This window comes from Acanthochromis polyacanthus, chromosome 10 (assembly GCF_021347895.1).
Source record: "Acanthochromis polyacanthus isolate Apoly-LR-REF ecotype Palm Island chromosome 10, KAUST_Apoly_ChrSc, whole genome shotgun sequence".
NCBI classification, from domain to species: Eukaryota; Metazoa; Chordata; class Actinopteri; family Pomacentridae; genus Acanthochromis; species Acanthochromis polyacanthus.
Window position 1 is genome coordinate 16259960 of NC_067122.1, and position 14796 is coordinate 16274755.

At 43.0% G+C, this 14796-nt stretch overlaps 1 protein-coding gene across 1 annotated transcript; it reads left to right on the forward strand.

Annotated features, from left to right (window-relative positions):
- The first annotated feature begins 3070 nt into the window (after nucleotides 1–3070).
- On the forward strand, nucleotides 3071–11433 carry foxo4 (forkhead box O4). The gene is made up of 3 exons (XM_022196699.2): nucleotides 3071–5003; nucleotides 6197–7744; nucleotides 8279–11433. Exons 1-2 carry the CDS (start codon nucleotides 4563–4565, stop codon nucleotides 7712–7714), a joined length of 1959 nt encoding a protein of 652 aa, XP_022052391.2. The 5' UTR covers nucleotides 3071–4562; the 3' UTR covers nucleotides 7715–7744; nucleotides 8279–11433.
- The last annotated feature ends 3363 nt before the right edge of the window (nucleotides 11434–14796 follow it).

Genomic DNA, 14796 nt, shown 5'->3' on the forward strand with positions numbered 1-14796 from the left:
TTCCCCAAATTTCTGAAAACTTGCAAAACCTTTAGGAAGAAAATTCCAATAATTCCTTAAAAAATTTCCTTCAAGTTTTATTTTAAAAAATCCCCCAAATTTGACAAGAAACGTCTTGTAAATAGTTTCAAAAAATGAGTAAAAATCTTCCAAAAAAAATCCTAAAAATATCTAAAGTAATGACATATATATATATATATATATATATATATATATATATATATACACATATACATACACACATATATATATATATATATATATATATATATATATTTACAATAAGTAAAACTTCAAATATTTTCTTTAAGAACATTCACATAAAAATCAACCAAAATCCAACGAATCTCGCTGGATTTTGGCAGATTTTTATGTGACTGTTCTTAAGAAAAATTTTTAACATTTATTTTTTTTCCACCAAAAAATGTTCAAAGATTTCCCAAAAATGTAAAAAATGTGGACATCAGAAGTTTCACTGAAAATTTTTTTCCCCCACATTTTCAAACTTTAAAACGGGTCAGTTTTGATCTGCAGGACAACAGAAGGGTTAAAAGAAGACCCATGCAGACATAAATGAAGGCCTCAATCACTCGTACTCACACTGATCCAACATTTGGTTAAGTGGGTATAAAAACCCACCACAGAAAAAGCTAATCAACATTTGAGAGTGCACAGCGCTGTGGTGGGTCCTGCCCGATTACCGACAGACAACACATGGTCTCTGGTTCCTCATGTTGATCCCACAGCATGTGCAATTAGTTTAATCATAGTAGAGCGACAGGCAAAGTGGGTCTGCACCTGGATATCAGACACCTGGAGCCACTGAAGCGTTTTACACAGGAAACCTCTTACCGGCCCCTTCGCAGCCATGACTCAGCTAATAAGGAACGTGCGGGATTTAAAGGCAAACATTAAAGGTGGAGATTAAGTGCAGTATCGGTATGGGTGTGTTACTTTTGATCACAAAGAGCAGGAAGCCACACAAGCATTCCAAATGAAGCAGGATTAGCACACAGAAAGCTACAGAATGTGGAGGTTAGAGCACAAACTGTTCAGACATACTAAGCTATAGACCATCAAAGAACAGCGGTGAGTCTATGCTTTCTCACAGGTTTCCTTATTTACATTTCACTGTTCACTACTCTCCTGGTATACAAAGGCCCAGCGAACAAAACACACCAAAAAAAAAAAAAAAAAATCACTGAACCCTGCCACAGCTCAGAAACAATGGAGTCCAAGTCATATTGTTTGGACAATGTCTCTAATCAAGCTCTGATAGCTGTTGCTAAATATATATAACTAGGATGAAATCTCAAGTGAAGTATTCTAATATGAATGATTTCAGAACATTTATTTCAAGACAGACGTCTGCTGTGCAAGTCTGCAACATTTTCAGGTTAACAGAATCCAGTTTTACGTCATGATGTCAATGAATGAAAGTTTAACTGTTGTCAGATTTTAACATGTGGCACCTTAGATGTACATTTACTACCTCTCTTTGGGATTTTAAACACATTTCAGTTTCAGTCAAACTACTGTAACTCACAAATAAAGACCATGAGATGTGGTTGAAGCCTCGTAAAAGTTTGATTATTAGGTTACTCATATTGTTCTCAAGGCCAGGAATGAACTTTAGTGAATAAACCTGATAGTCCAGAGGTTAGGGAACAGAACACATGGGTGAATAAAGAGGCCTTGGTACCCAAAAATGTGTCTATCTAGTGGAGAAAGCATGAATTGCTAAGCAGGTAAATGACCCCAAACAGACAGGGACCTAAAAAAAAAAGTTATTGAATATGCTGGTGGTGAAGACACATACCTGCAGCATTTCCACTTTAATTGTGCCTCCTGCATGTCTTATCTGTAAAAGTATACTAAATATTTCATAATCTGATTGACTGCTTTAACGAAAGATTGATCTGAATTATCTGTTGATCTTGTGGCTCCGTCTTCCATTGTCAAAATGTTTATTAGCAGCAGTTGGCTAGTGGTAGGTTTACCTTTTTAATATGTCTGTATGGTGTTTTTTTATATGCTGGAAGAGATATAATGACCAGAATGCCATACCGAGCATCTCTGAGCACAGATTCAGACTTCCAGGTTTCCATTTGTACCAGTCTTAAAGAACCAATCATGTCAGCTCTTGTGATAAGACTTTCTTTATCATTATTATTCAAAATTATATGCCTGAATTGCTCCAATTTTAAACCTCATCATTTTGTAGTGTAGAGTACTTTTACAGTGTTTGAGCAGAGTTGTGGCTGAGCTGGTATCTACAGTAGATAGAGGTGCTGACTTTACAGATCTGTCCTATATTTTATGAGAGAGGGGTGGGGGTTAGCAATTCTTCCGCAACTTGATGGCAACACCTTTGACCAATCACACTTGAAGCACTTTTTGCACTTACTACAGGTTTTTCCTTATGTCTGAATTCTTGCTTGTGTTGTACGTCGCTTTGGACAAAAGCGTCTGCTAAATGAAATTGTAGAATTGTAGAGATCACCATAAATGATATTGTGGCCATTGCCCCGTCCTGAGTAACGTGAAGTAGGATTTGGGGTTAGCGAGGTAACTTCTGGTTTAATTCAAGTGTAACTGTTTTGTAGTACATGTGTGATGAGCAGCCTGTATATTTTGTTTGTGGATCTGAGTGTGTATAACTAAACTATATATTTATTGTATGAAATATCGGGAGATCTAGGGGGCTGCATCAAGTTTATATTTAGTTATTTATTGCCCTCAGGCGACCTAACATGTTCATCTGGCCAAACAGTAGTAAAGGTTACCAAAAAGCATAGACAAGCATTTTTATATAATAACGTCCTTCGTGGTTAAAAAGGTTAAATCTTATCTTGTTTTATGATTATTATTAAAACATGTTGTTTTGTTGTTGTCACACTCTGTCACCAGTCTGGCGTCTCTAGTTACCGGTAATACCCTAAATGGCCTAAGTGTACTTAGCACACTTTCATAAACTCTTACATAACGCTCTATTGCAGGTACATGTTGCCTCCATGAGCTGCTGTTTACGCCTGTGCTGTCACATGAACGACTCGGTTTCCCAGAATGCCGCTCTGCGCCTGCGCAGAGCGCGTTGCCTGACAGTGGTAAACAGACGTCAGAAGGGAGGCTTCGCCTCGATCAAAACAAAACAAAACAAAACAAGTCAAAAAGAGAGTGAAGGAGCCAATATTTGGAGCCACACAACGACGGCAAGTTGTAGAAAAGTGTTCGCGGATTAGAAGCGGCTACTTGAGGGAAGTTATCGGAGGCTTTTGGCGGACTTTTCCACGGATTGTAAACTCTGGAGTAGCAGCAGCTTAAGCGGCTAACGTTACGGAGGCTATCGTGGTGTTTTCAAAGTGCGGCGAGTCGGAGCCGACAGACCTGCGGAGACCAGCTTCTCCCCGCACTCCGGGGACCCGGACACGGACTCGGTTACCGACGACACGGTCTGAGGATCGGCTGAGCTCGGGGCCTCGGTCTGGAGGAGTTTTATAAGCGTTTCTTCGAGCATCGTGTGCCGCGGCAGGAGTGCGGAGAAACATGGCAGATGGTGACATGCGCCTGGCCGCAATGTGGCGGATCGTGCAGACCTGAGACACGGACTTTTCTCACTACATTTCCACCACCTCCACGCATTAATCACCCCTTAACACTATTAAACATTTTCTAAAACCGGGCCCTCAGTGCTCTTCGCTCGCTGGAAGTTTGTTTGGATGTTTGTTTCCAGCGGCTCCAGCGTACAGGCCGAAGAGACGGCGGCCAGCGTCCCGATCCTGCGCCGACACTTTGGGACAGTTGTTGAACAAACCCGCCGCTCGGACAATCAGCTGCCGCAGCTCTGCTCCCGTTAAACCGCTCTGCTTTGTTACCGTTTGTGGGATTTTACGAATACTTTGTGCTGTTTTTTGTGTGGTGGAGAACTCAGACCTCACGTTGTTTACAAGCACAGACGGACAGCCTCTCCTCAGAGCTCCTTTGTAACAGTAGCCTGCTAATCCCTCCACTGTCTCACCCTGTAGGTCGGTACGAAATTAGTCACTTTTTTCTTAAATTATTCGCTTTTAACACACTTTTACGATTGAGCAGATATTTAAATTGAGAGTTTATTAAGAGGAATGGCTATATTTTGTCTCCATTTACACTGAGGACTTCATAATTAATTCCCAGGTGAGTCCAAACCTCTGTATATCCAGATGTTTTGGTGCTCACTGCCGCTCTGCCACTTTTGTTTTTATTTCATTCAAACAAAGGGACTCTCATCCCAGCCCTCCTTCCTTCTATATAAATCGGAAGGTTTATGATAGTTACTATTAAGGAGATTATTTGGGTTCCCTAATCTCCAATCTGAGGATTAACCGAGGCTGCTGGTGTGTCCAGATTATTGCGTCTCTTTCTCGGCCCCTCAGTTGACACCCCGCAGTGGTTCCAGCACTGCTGTTGTTGTTGTTGTTGTGGTCAGAGAGTTTTTAGCGCCCAGAGTCACCTTTAAACTTTAAAGGTAGATGTTTTAGGGGGAACCAGCTTTCTGTGCGGTTGAGAGGACGTCCAGAGGAGCCATGGAGGAGTCGTCGGTGCCCCCGATCGACCCAGACTTCGAGCCGCAGAGCAGACCTCGCTCCTGCACGTGGCCGCTGCCGAGGCCCGATATCTCGGCTGTCAAACCGGAGGGGGCGGACGGCACCGAGTCCGCCGCCGGGACCCCGCCCGCCGACGAGGACAAGCCTGAGCCACAGCAAATCACGTCCGAGCCCGAGAAAGCGGCGGCAGCGGGCGAGGGCGGGGTCGTGGCCGGCGTGGGAGGAGCCGGAGCGACGCCCCGCAAAGGATCCTCCCGACGCAACGCGTGGGGGAACCAGAGCTACGCAGACCTGATCAGCCAGGCCATAGAGAACTCCCCTGAGAAGAGGCTGACCCTTGCCCAGATCTACGAGTGGATGGTGAAGACCGTGCCTTACTTCAGGGACAAAGGAGACAGCAACAGCTCAGCCGGCTGGAAGGTGAGCATCAGTCCATCCATGCATAAAGTGAGCTAAAACGTCAGGTTTCAGGAGTGTTTGTAGCAGTGGCATTTAATGCACTGGTCTGCAGATGACCGGCCTGGTATGGAATAAAGTACATGCATATCCAAGTGTATAGATTTATTAAGATATGGGAGGGAAAAGGATCCTCTGTTGTGTTAATTGGCTGCATGATGATTATATGAATATGTAACATTTATCTTCTGTACCAGCAGAAGTAGATATGATTTGTGTGCAACAAAGTTCTGATCTGAACTGAACTACGATAAGTTTTCCCGACTAAGTACTTTGATACTAAAGCACAACAGCGCATCACCCAAAAGTTTCTGTGTTGTTAATTGGCTGCATTGTGATTATAGGCATTACTGCCATGGATTTATTTTCTGTAGGAGCCCCTTTAAATATGTGCTTTTGTACTATAGGGCAGCAACTGATGGTTATTCTCATGAACTTAATTTGTCAATTATTTTCTCACTTAATTAGTTGTTTGTTCTACAAAATGTCAAAATATGTCAGAAATGTTTGATCAAGGATTGCCAAAGCCCACGGTGACGTCCTCTTGGTTCTGACATCTTGTTTTGTCCACAACCCAAAGATATTCAGTTTACCGTCATAGAGGAGAAAATAAGTCAGAAAATATTCAAATTTAAGAGGCTGAGATCCAAAAATTGTGGCATTTTCTTTCTTAAGAAAGTACTCAAAGCATTTAATTATCTAAGTAATTGACAATTAATCACTAATCAAACAGTCATTGCAGTCCACAGCGGTGGTTCTCTATATGAACCCTTGAATCAAAGTAAGAACTGTTTGTGGCTCATTGGTACAGTTTACATTTGTCTGTTAGTTTTGAACTCCTTTTCCGAGTTAATACAAGTAAAAGATGTTACTGCAAACAATACTGACATCATAAATGAGCCAGAATTTTAAAAGAAAAAAAAATTAGAGTACATCTCGAATAGATGAGTTAATCCGTTCTGTGACCTCATGAAGACATGTCGACTCCCAGGTTCAGTTAGACACCATAATTCTGTGTCCTTTTGTTTTGGTCAGATAATTTTAAACATTTGCACTTCATCTGCAAGTGAAACTTTCTATTCCAGGAAAGGAAACTCATCTTTAACCAGAAAAGGTTAAAGTTTTCATAATTTTTTTTTTTTTCTCTCGGTTTTCAGAATTCAATTCGGCACAACTTATCACTCCACAACAAGTTCTTGAGGGTACACAATGAATCGACAGGAAAGAGCTCCTGGTGGATGCTCAACCCAGAAGGGGGGAAGACTGGAAAGGCTCCTCGCCGCCGCGCCGCCTCCATGGACAACAGCAGCAAACTGCTGAAGAGCCGCATGAGGGCCAAGCAGACCAAGAAGCAGGCAGGAGCAGCTGGCCTGGGAGGTGCTGGAGGGGTGCTGCAGGGTGACGGCAGCACGGGGTCAGCGGGCGCAGACAGCCCTAATTCATCCCAGCAGTTCTCTAAATGGGGCGTCAACAGCAGCAGCCCCTCGTCTCGTGGCAGCCTGGATGACACCGACATGTGGACCACTTTCCGCCCACGCACAAGCTCTAACGCCAGCACCCTGAGCGGACGCCTGTCCCCCATCGCTCCCGGCCAGGAGGACGACGACAACCTGCCCGAGGACGGACTGCTAGGAAGATACGCCGCCAGCAGCTTGACCCCCACCCTCACCGAAACCCTGATGGAGGAGCTGGATCTGATTGACGGCCTCACTTTGATGACCGGGCAGCAGGGAGGAGCCAGCCCCAGCACAGCTCCACCAGCACCTCCCACTCCGCTGCCCTCTGCCTCCACCCTGCTGCCTCGAGGCTCCAGCTTCCCCTCCTTCCACCAGCTGCAGTCATCCAGCCTCCCACAGGCCTCCACCCACGCTGGGACCCAGGCCTCCGTCTCCCAGTGTGGACCCAGCAGCAAAGAGCCGTCGACCTTCAGCAACTCCCTCTTCAACTCCATGTCCAGCTCCGGCTCTCGTGGCAGCGGCCATTACAGCACCCACGTCCCCTCCAGCCTGGAGGCGCTGCTCACCTCCGACTCTCCTCCTCCCACTGATGTCCTGATGACCCAGGTGGACCCCCTTATGCCCAATCCTGGAGGGGCGGGCCTGATGGGTTTGGGCTCATCAGTGGTGGGTGTGAGGCCCAAACCCAACCAGCTGCTGTTGGGTAAAGGGCTGGAGCCGAACCCTGTGGCCCCCATCGGGCTGCAGGCTCAGATGCAGCCGCAGCAGCAGCATCACCTCCACCACCAGCAGCAGCAGCAGCAGCAGCAGCAGCACCAGCACCAGCATCACTCTCAGATGGGGTTGGGGATGATCCTCTCAGTTATGTCTCAGGACCCGTCGCAGCTCTCCACTCTCAAAGCCCAGCACGCCTCGGTGCCAGCAGGGGGCTCCCACCACGGAGGCGCCGCTGCTGCCAATCCCACCGCAAACATGCAGGGGATGAGTCAGTTCGGAGCTCCGTCCTGCTTCCCCAGCGGTCAGGACCGACTGCCCACTGACTTGGACATAGACATGTTCACCGAAAACCTGGATTGTGATGTGGAATACATAATCAACAGTGACCTCATGGACGGAGAAGGCATCGATTTCAACTTTGACCCCATAATGCCTGGAGGCCAAGGCTACCCGGGCCCCGCCACCACACAGGGCTCCGCTCACAACTGGGTGCCCAGTTAATTCTCCAGCTGACCACACGAAGTTAGCCAGGTAGACTCTCAGCTTCTCTGTCTCACACACAAACACAGCTTAGCAGTTCATCTTTGTCTGTAAAATAAAAATGACGTAAAATGCTAATCAGAAGGTTCTTTATTCAAAAACCTAAAAACATTCAGTTTAAAGTGATATGAAGAAAAGAGAAACAATAAATGCTCGCTTTTAAGAAGCTAGAAGCCGAAAATATGTCTTTTGGGTCAATAAACAACTAAAACAAAAATGATGTAGGGCTGAAAGTCACGTAATGGACACAAGAATAAAATTAGAAACTAAATATGGGCAGCTGTCTTCTTCTCAAATGAAGGAACTTTTTATTCCATGTAGTTGTAAATGTAATAGTTTTATGTTTTGGGATGTTTGAGCTTTTTCACATAGATTGTTTCAGCTGCATACCACATGGAGCAACACGTGGACGTAATGTATAGACGTTAGCTAGTGACCGTTTAAGAAGAACACTTGCATAATCGAGATTTATGAGCAACACAACAGCAGCCACCCAAATGACCTTCTTATCCTGTTGTTTTGCAGGAACTGATCTCCAATCACGATAACCTCACAAAACGACAGAAAACTCACCGGTGCATCACTCCTCCCTGTTGGATGAAGACACAAACTTCTGTTGGACTTTAAACGGCAGAACCAGACCTCACCCATGTCATGTGCCAACACATGCAGAGGACGGGGAGGAGATTCAGGCTACTATGCACGACTTTTCTCAGTCTTTTGTTTTTTTTTATAACACTTGGCAACGATTTGGCTGCTGGCCATTTTTTTTCTCCTCTTCTTTTAATCCAAACTGATCATTTTTAAAGATGTGTGACACGGTGTTTCTAGAGTGAAAAGACAAATCGTCAGCTCCCGTCTGCTGGGAGCCGTTTATGTTTCAGTTACAGCAGAATAGCTTTAGGGTGAATACGGTACCCCGGATCTGGACGGTGTTGAGGACTTGACGGACTGCAACGTTTTCGGAGAAATGGCCAGTTTTTCCCGCTGACACTTTGCTCAGCTTGAATTGCCAGACCAAATGCTGTTCGATCGTCTGAACAAGGTACACTCAACTCCTCGAGAGAAAGGAGTGGAGGACTGCGTTATGAACAGGTGGAAGATAAAGACTGAACAACTGGAGGCATAAAATGTTTGACCCAACACTCGTCTTGCCTGGACTTTAAATTTATCAGTTTAGAGCTAAAAAAAAAAATCTCCAATTAAATTTGGAGACTCAACAGTTGAGAGTACTTGCAGTTTGGCATTTTTGGCTTCAATCCGGTGTGTTACAGTAGATGTCAGGTAGAGGGTGTTTTTTTTTTGTCCCTGATGTGCAGTTAAAACTAACAACATGAAGAAAGGTGATTTGTGAATTTCTACTCGGGGCATTCAAGGGTAAATTTATACGCTAACGAGTGATCGGTTGGCCAAGTATTATATCGTCCTCGACAGCAATATGCCTCCACTCTTAAATGGTCTACCTGATTTTTCTTCCTCTTTTTTTTCCCCCTTTCCTGGAGTCTTTGCATTTTCAAGGCACTTAGGTTTCCTGCGACACAGGGACCCCAAACTAAGAGCGTACATTCACATTAGGTTATGCCATTTCAGTAAAAGAGAGTTTATAATCCCGTAAAAGAAACATGTAATGTATACATTGCACATGATGGCACGCTATGCAGACGTATCAGGAGAGCGACATGAAATCTTGAAGGAAATTTTGAAAAAAAAAAAATCACTTCTTGAAGGGTTTTGCTATTTAACATTTCCTGATATGTTTTTTGGGGGAAGGGGGCGGGATTCGGCTGCTTCAAGTTCAGAATATGCTCTCACACTTTAATAATTCAGTACTAACGTTAAAGAAATTAATTCACAGTGTGAGAAGTACAAAAAAAGAGAATATATTTGATTATAGTTTTAATATACAATTTAGATGGAGATAATAAATCAGATATTAATACATATGAATATATTACTAATGACAAGTGATGTTTTTTTTACATTGGAGGAAGCATTCTCAGATCATTTTTAATGGTGATTTTCTACACTTTTATTTTTGTAAAGGACGACATGCATGTAGATTTTTTTACATAACCAAAGGAACACTAATATTTGCATTTGCATGGCATTTAGGGAGTGCTTGGGCCTGACACAGTATCCTTGGTGTACATACGCTTTGCAGAAGATGCCTGTAACGTGACGTTGAAAGACGAATGAGGCAAATACTTGACAGTTTCTACTAAAAAAAATCGCAGTCATCTGCCTCATGCTTTTTTTCTTCCTTCTTTAAATCCAAGTAAAAAAAAAAAAAAAAAAAAACCTGCATCGAAAACGTGGTTTAAATTTTTTTTTCCAACATGCCGCCGATTTCTCATCTCAAAACGAGACTCATACAACCGTTACCTCTCAGGGTCACTCGGAAGAAAAGCGACAGGAAGACAGCTCTGCACAGACGTAATCAGACAACAGCAAAAACGACTTCATTTTGCACAATTTCTCTGTTACGGCAGACTGGAAACCAACACTTTGTGTTTTCCTGCAGACGTTTCTGTCTTTAAAAGAGTTGATCTCAGATTTGACTTCCCTTTTTTTTTGAAAGAGAGATGTATTGTAGCTGTCCAGCCATGTTTATCAGTACTAGCTTATCCCTTGACGTTTCATTTTGTCTGTTTGTTTTTCACTGCCAATATTTAAAAACACTATAGCATGTTGTTACTCTGTAGCGAGACTTTATTTTGTCATCTCCCTCCTATTTCTTAAAATTTTGTGTATGTTTGTATTTAATTTTGTGATCAGAATTAACACCTTCCCGCAGTTTAAACTCTTCATATTCATCTTTTCACTGTAGCCGTGTGAATATGTTAGCCTGATTTGTACAAAGCACTCTCCTTTATGTCCACATTTTCTTTTTGAATGGTGCTAGATGTCATTTGTGACGTGTCCCGGAGCGACGCCGCGATGCAGTGGCTGCATATCAGGGCCTTTGAATTCTCTGTATACGGCACAAGGATCTTGATTTGGTGTTATGGTAGAAATTAGCACACAATCATCAGTCCTTTCCCTCCCCTCTTTGTTTTTTATGTTTCGATATGTATTATAATAACCCCCCGTCCCCCGACCTGATCGCTTACATCTGGAAACAAAAAGCTTGTTTAATCTGTATGATTCTTATTTTCAATCATAACATGTAATTATTTTTAGATATATGCAACAACCCCCCTCTGTTTTTCTTCACTGATGTTGGAAATGCTGTGAACAGCTGATGTGATCGACTGCTTTGCCAGAATCTGCCTCATCAGGCTTTCAGTGTCTCTAGTTTACTGTTGCCTCTTTGAAACAGTCAGGTGTGGTGTTATTTGCTTCTCTTGTAATCTCCCCTTTATGTAACGATCGACATAATTTCTTCTTTTAGTAGCAGTTTAGTCCCTCTATGTTTTTAAATTTTAAAATCGCCCCATTTCATACAGTATTTAGTATTCGGCAAGAGTTGTTCTATTTTTTTCCCCCACTTGGGAGGGTGGGAACGATGAGTTGCGCATAAGCCAATTATGTTTATGATTTTTAATAACGTTGGTAGTTTTATCTCTCTCTTTCTTCTCCCCTCCCTTGCGGTCTTTTCTCTTTCATCACATTGTAAAGTCAGCCACAGATGACAAACAGTTCTCAACAGCAGAAATCAATTCAATAAACTGTTTAACCCACTTTGTCTCGCTCATTGAGGACTTTTAGACTTAATAAAGGAAAATCCCAACATAATTTGTCTCCCATCAGGACAGAAATGTTTTATCATAGGGTAAAGGTGAGCACTCAGAACAACTGCGTATTGATTTGCAGTGATTTTTCCCTCTAAGGGGACAAACGATGCCAGAAAAACGCTCCCCACAGAATAGCAGAGACGCTGATCTACTTACTGTTGGGGTCACGGGTTCAGTTTTTTCCTTGTGCACTGTCACCGATATGCTCACAGGGAATGAGTTTCTCATGTCTAATTTGTCCAACATATCGTATTGTAGCGCCTGAACTTTAATTTATAAACTTGTTGGGTACATTGTTAATGTTCATCTTATTTCTGTGCTATAAACATAAACCGCTTTACAAAGGACGCCTGATGAAATCTAATGCAATCCAATACAGCAGCTGTGACATTAACTCTGCTTTTATGAAGCTTTTACATACATTTTGCTCTCATAAAGGGGATTATTTGACTTTATATTCAGTACTGAGGTGACAGGCATTCTATTTAACTGTGTTCTTCATCTTTTGTCCAGGACATTCACATAAATCAGTATTGTAATATACACTGGCCAAAAAAAAAAGAAGTTGCCATCTGGATTTAACTAAGCAAATAGATAAGAGCCTTCCATTGGATACTTACTGCAGTGATGAATATGTTTCAGCTACAACAACTTATTAGCCCTAGCTGATGCAGTGAGGAGCTTCTCATTTCTTAAACAACCATGTTGGAAGACACATCCTGTGGTCATAGAAAGGATATTAGTCTGTCTCAGTAGGGTCAAATTATTGGTCTGCATCCAGCAAAGAAAAGAACTAAAGAGATTTCTGAAACTACTAAAATCAGGTTAAGAACCATCCAACACATTATTGAAATCTGAAGGATAGTGGTGAACCATCATCTTCAAGGAACAAATGTATTTGGAACAAACTCTTAGATGATCATAATAAGTCAACAGTAGAACTCACAGCTACACTATATTGCCAAAAGTATTCACTCACCTGCCTTGACTCGCATATGAACTTAAGTGACATCCCATTCCTAATCCATAGGGTTCAATATGACATCTGTCCACCCTTTGCAGCTATACCAGCTTCAACTCTTCGGGGAAGGCTGTCCACAAGGTTCAGGAGTGTGTTCATGGGAATTTTTGAACATTCTTCCAGAAGCACATTTGTGAGGTCACACACACTGATGTTGGAGCAGAAGGCCTGGCTCTCAGTCTCTGCTCTAATTCATCCCAAAGGTGTTCTGTCAGGTTGAGGTCAGGACTCTGTGCAGGCCAGTCAAGTTCATCCACACCAGACTCTGTCATCCATGTCTTTATGGACCTTGCTTTGTGCACTGATGCACAGTCATGTTGGAAGAGGAAGGGGCCAGCTCCAAACTGCTCCCACAAAGTTGGGAGCATGGAATTGTCCAAAATGTCTTGGCATGCTGAAGCATTCAGAGTTCCTTTCACTGGAACTAAGGGGCCAAGGCCAGCTCCTGAAAAACAACCCCACACCATAATCCCCTCTCCACCAAACTTTACATTTGGCACAATTCAGTCCGACAAGTATGGTTCTCCTTGCAACCGCCAAACCCAGACTGGTCCATCAGATTGCCAGATGGAGAAGTGCAATTCGTCATTCCAGAGAACGCGTCTCCACTGCTCTAGTCCAGTGGCAGCATGCTTTATACCACTGCATCCAACGTTTTGCATTGCACTTGGTGACATATGGCTTGGATGCAGCTGCTCGGCCATGGAAACCCATTCCATGAAGCTCTCTACTGAAGCACTGTTCTTGAGCTAATCTGAAGGCCACATGAAGTTTGAAGGTCTGTAGCAACTGACTGCAGAAAGTTGGCGACCTCTTGGCACTATGCGCCTCAGCATCCACTGACCCCGCTCCACCAGTTTACGTGGTCTACCACTTGGTGGCTGAGTTGCTGTCGTTCCTACACACTTCCACTTTCTTATCATACAGCTGACAACTGACTGTAGAATATTTCGGGGCGAGGAAATGGCACGACTAGATTTGTTGCACAGGTGGCATCCTATCACAGTTCCATGCTGGAATTCACTGAGCTCCTGAGAGCGACCCATTCTTTCACTAATGTTTGTAAAAGCAGTCTACATGACTAAGTGCTTGATTTTATACACCTGTGGCCATGAAAGTGATTGGAACACCTGATTCTGATTATTTTGATGTGTGAGCCAATACGTTTGACAATATAGTGTGTGTTTAATAGTGAAATTAAGAGCATTTCCACACGCACAATGCAAAGTGAACTCAAAGGATCGGGACTAAGCAGTTGTGTAGCTCTAAGAAAACCACTGATCAGTGAAGCCAATCAGAAAAAGAAAGACTTCAATTTGCTATGGAGCTGAAAGATTTGACTCTGGAGCAATGAAAGGTCATGTGGTCTAATGAGTCCAGATTTACCCTGTTCTGATGTGGGTGAGGGTCAGGGTAAGAAGAGATGAAGTGATGCTCTCATACTCAAAACTAAAGGTGGTCAAACAAAATATTGGTGTACAACCCTTTTTTGGCCAGGCAGTTTATTAGGAACACTTTTAAATGTAATACAGACCAGTACATGATCACCACTACCCACCATCATTAAGTAGAATAATCATCTTTTGGGAATCGGTGGCACCTGACAATGTAGATGTTTTGTAGCAACAGAATTTTTGGCGAAGCTTTTGGATTGTATATGATTTCACAGGTGTAATTAATAAAATGGTCGGTGAATGTAAATGCACTAGAATGTGTCACCTGTGTCTATCAGGCTTGGTTCAGTTCTGCAGGTCTGCCACCAGAGAGCGCTGTGCTCCAGGAATCAGTGACACATTGATGCACGATTAAAACAGACAAGTCATTAAACAAAAGAGAAAAGGAGTGTTAAAGCTCATCTTTCATTATGGCAATGGTAGCGTGAGCAAGACGTTTCTTCCAGTTCTCCGGCGCCTTCAACCACCTCTCACGGTCTTCTTCAGCAGATGAGAACATGCTGAGATTCAAATTTAATGGAGATGTGGTTGAAAACTCAAGAAAATACATTTAAGAGATAAAATTTTTTAAATCTTTTCCCATGTTGGTTTGCTTTCCTTCTTACACCCACTAAAGACTGATGTTGAGGCAAATTTGTGTTTTGCAATTTCAGGTAATTTGACATTTCTATACATGTTGATGATCCAAGAGAATTCTTTGCATCCTGGAAGGTAAAAGATCTAAAAACCGGTGAAACTATGAGGATAATATGAAGTTATTCTCACTTGGAAAGGCACTAAAAAGCACTGGACCATTTTTTAAGGAATGCCGTAAAAGAAAACAGAAGGCAGGAG

Excerpts from the sequence above, each read along its gene's own strand:
- foxo4 (XM_022196699.2), top strand. The coding sequence starts at position 4,563 with ATGGAGGAGTCGTCGGTGCCCCCGATCGACCCAGACTTCGAGCCGCAG. Across the intron at positions 5,004-6,196 it reads ACAGCTCAGCCGGCTGGAAG|AATTCAATTCGGCACAACTT; the intron begins GTGAGCATCAGT and ends CTCGGTTTTCAG.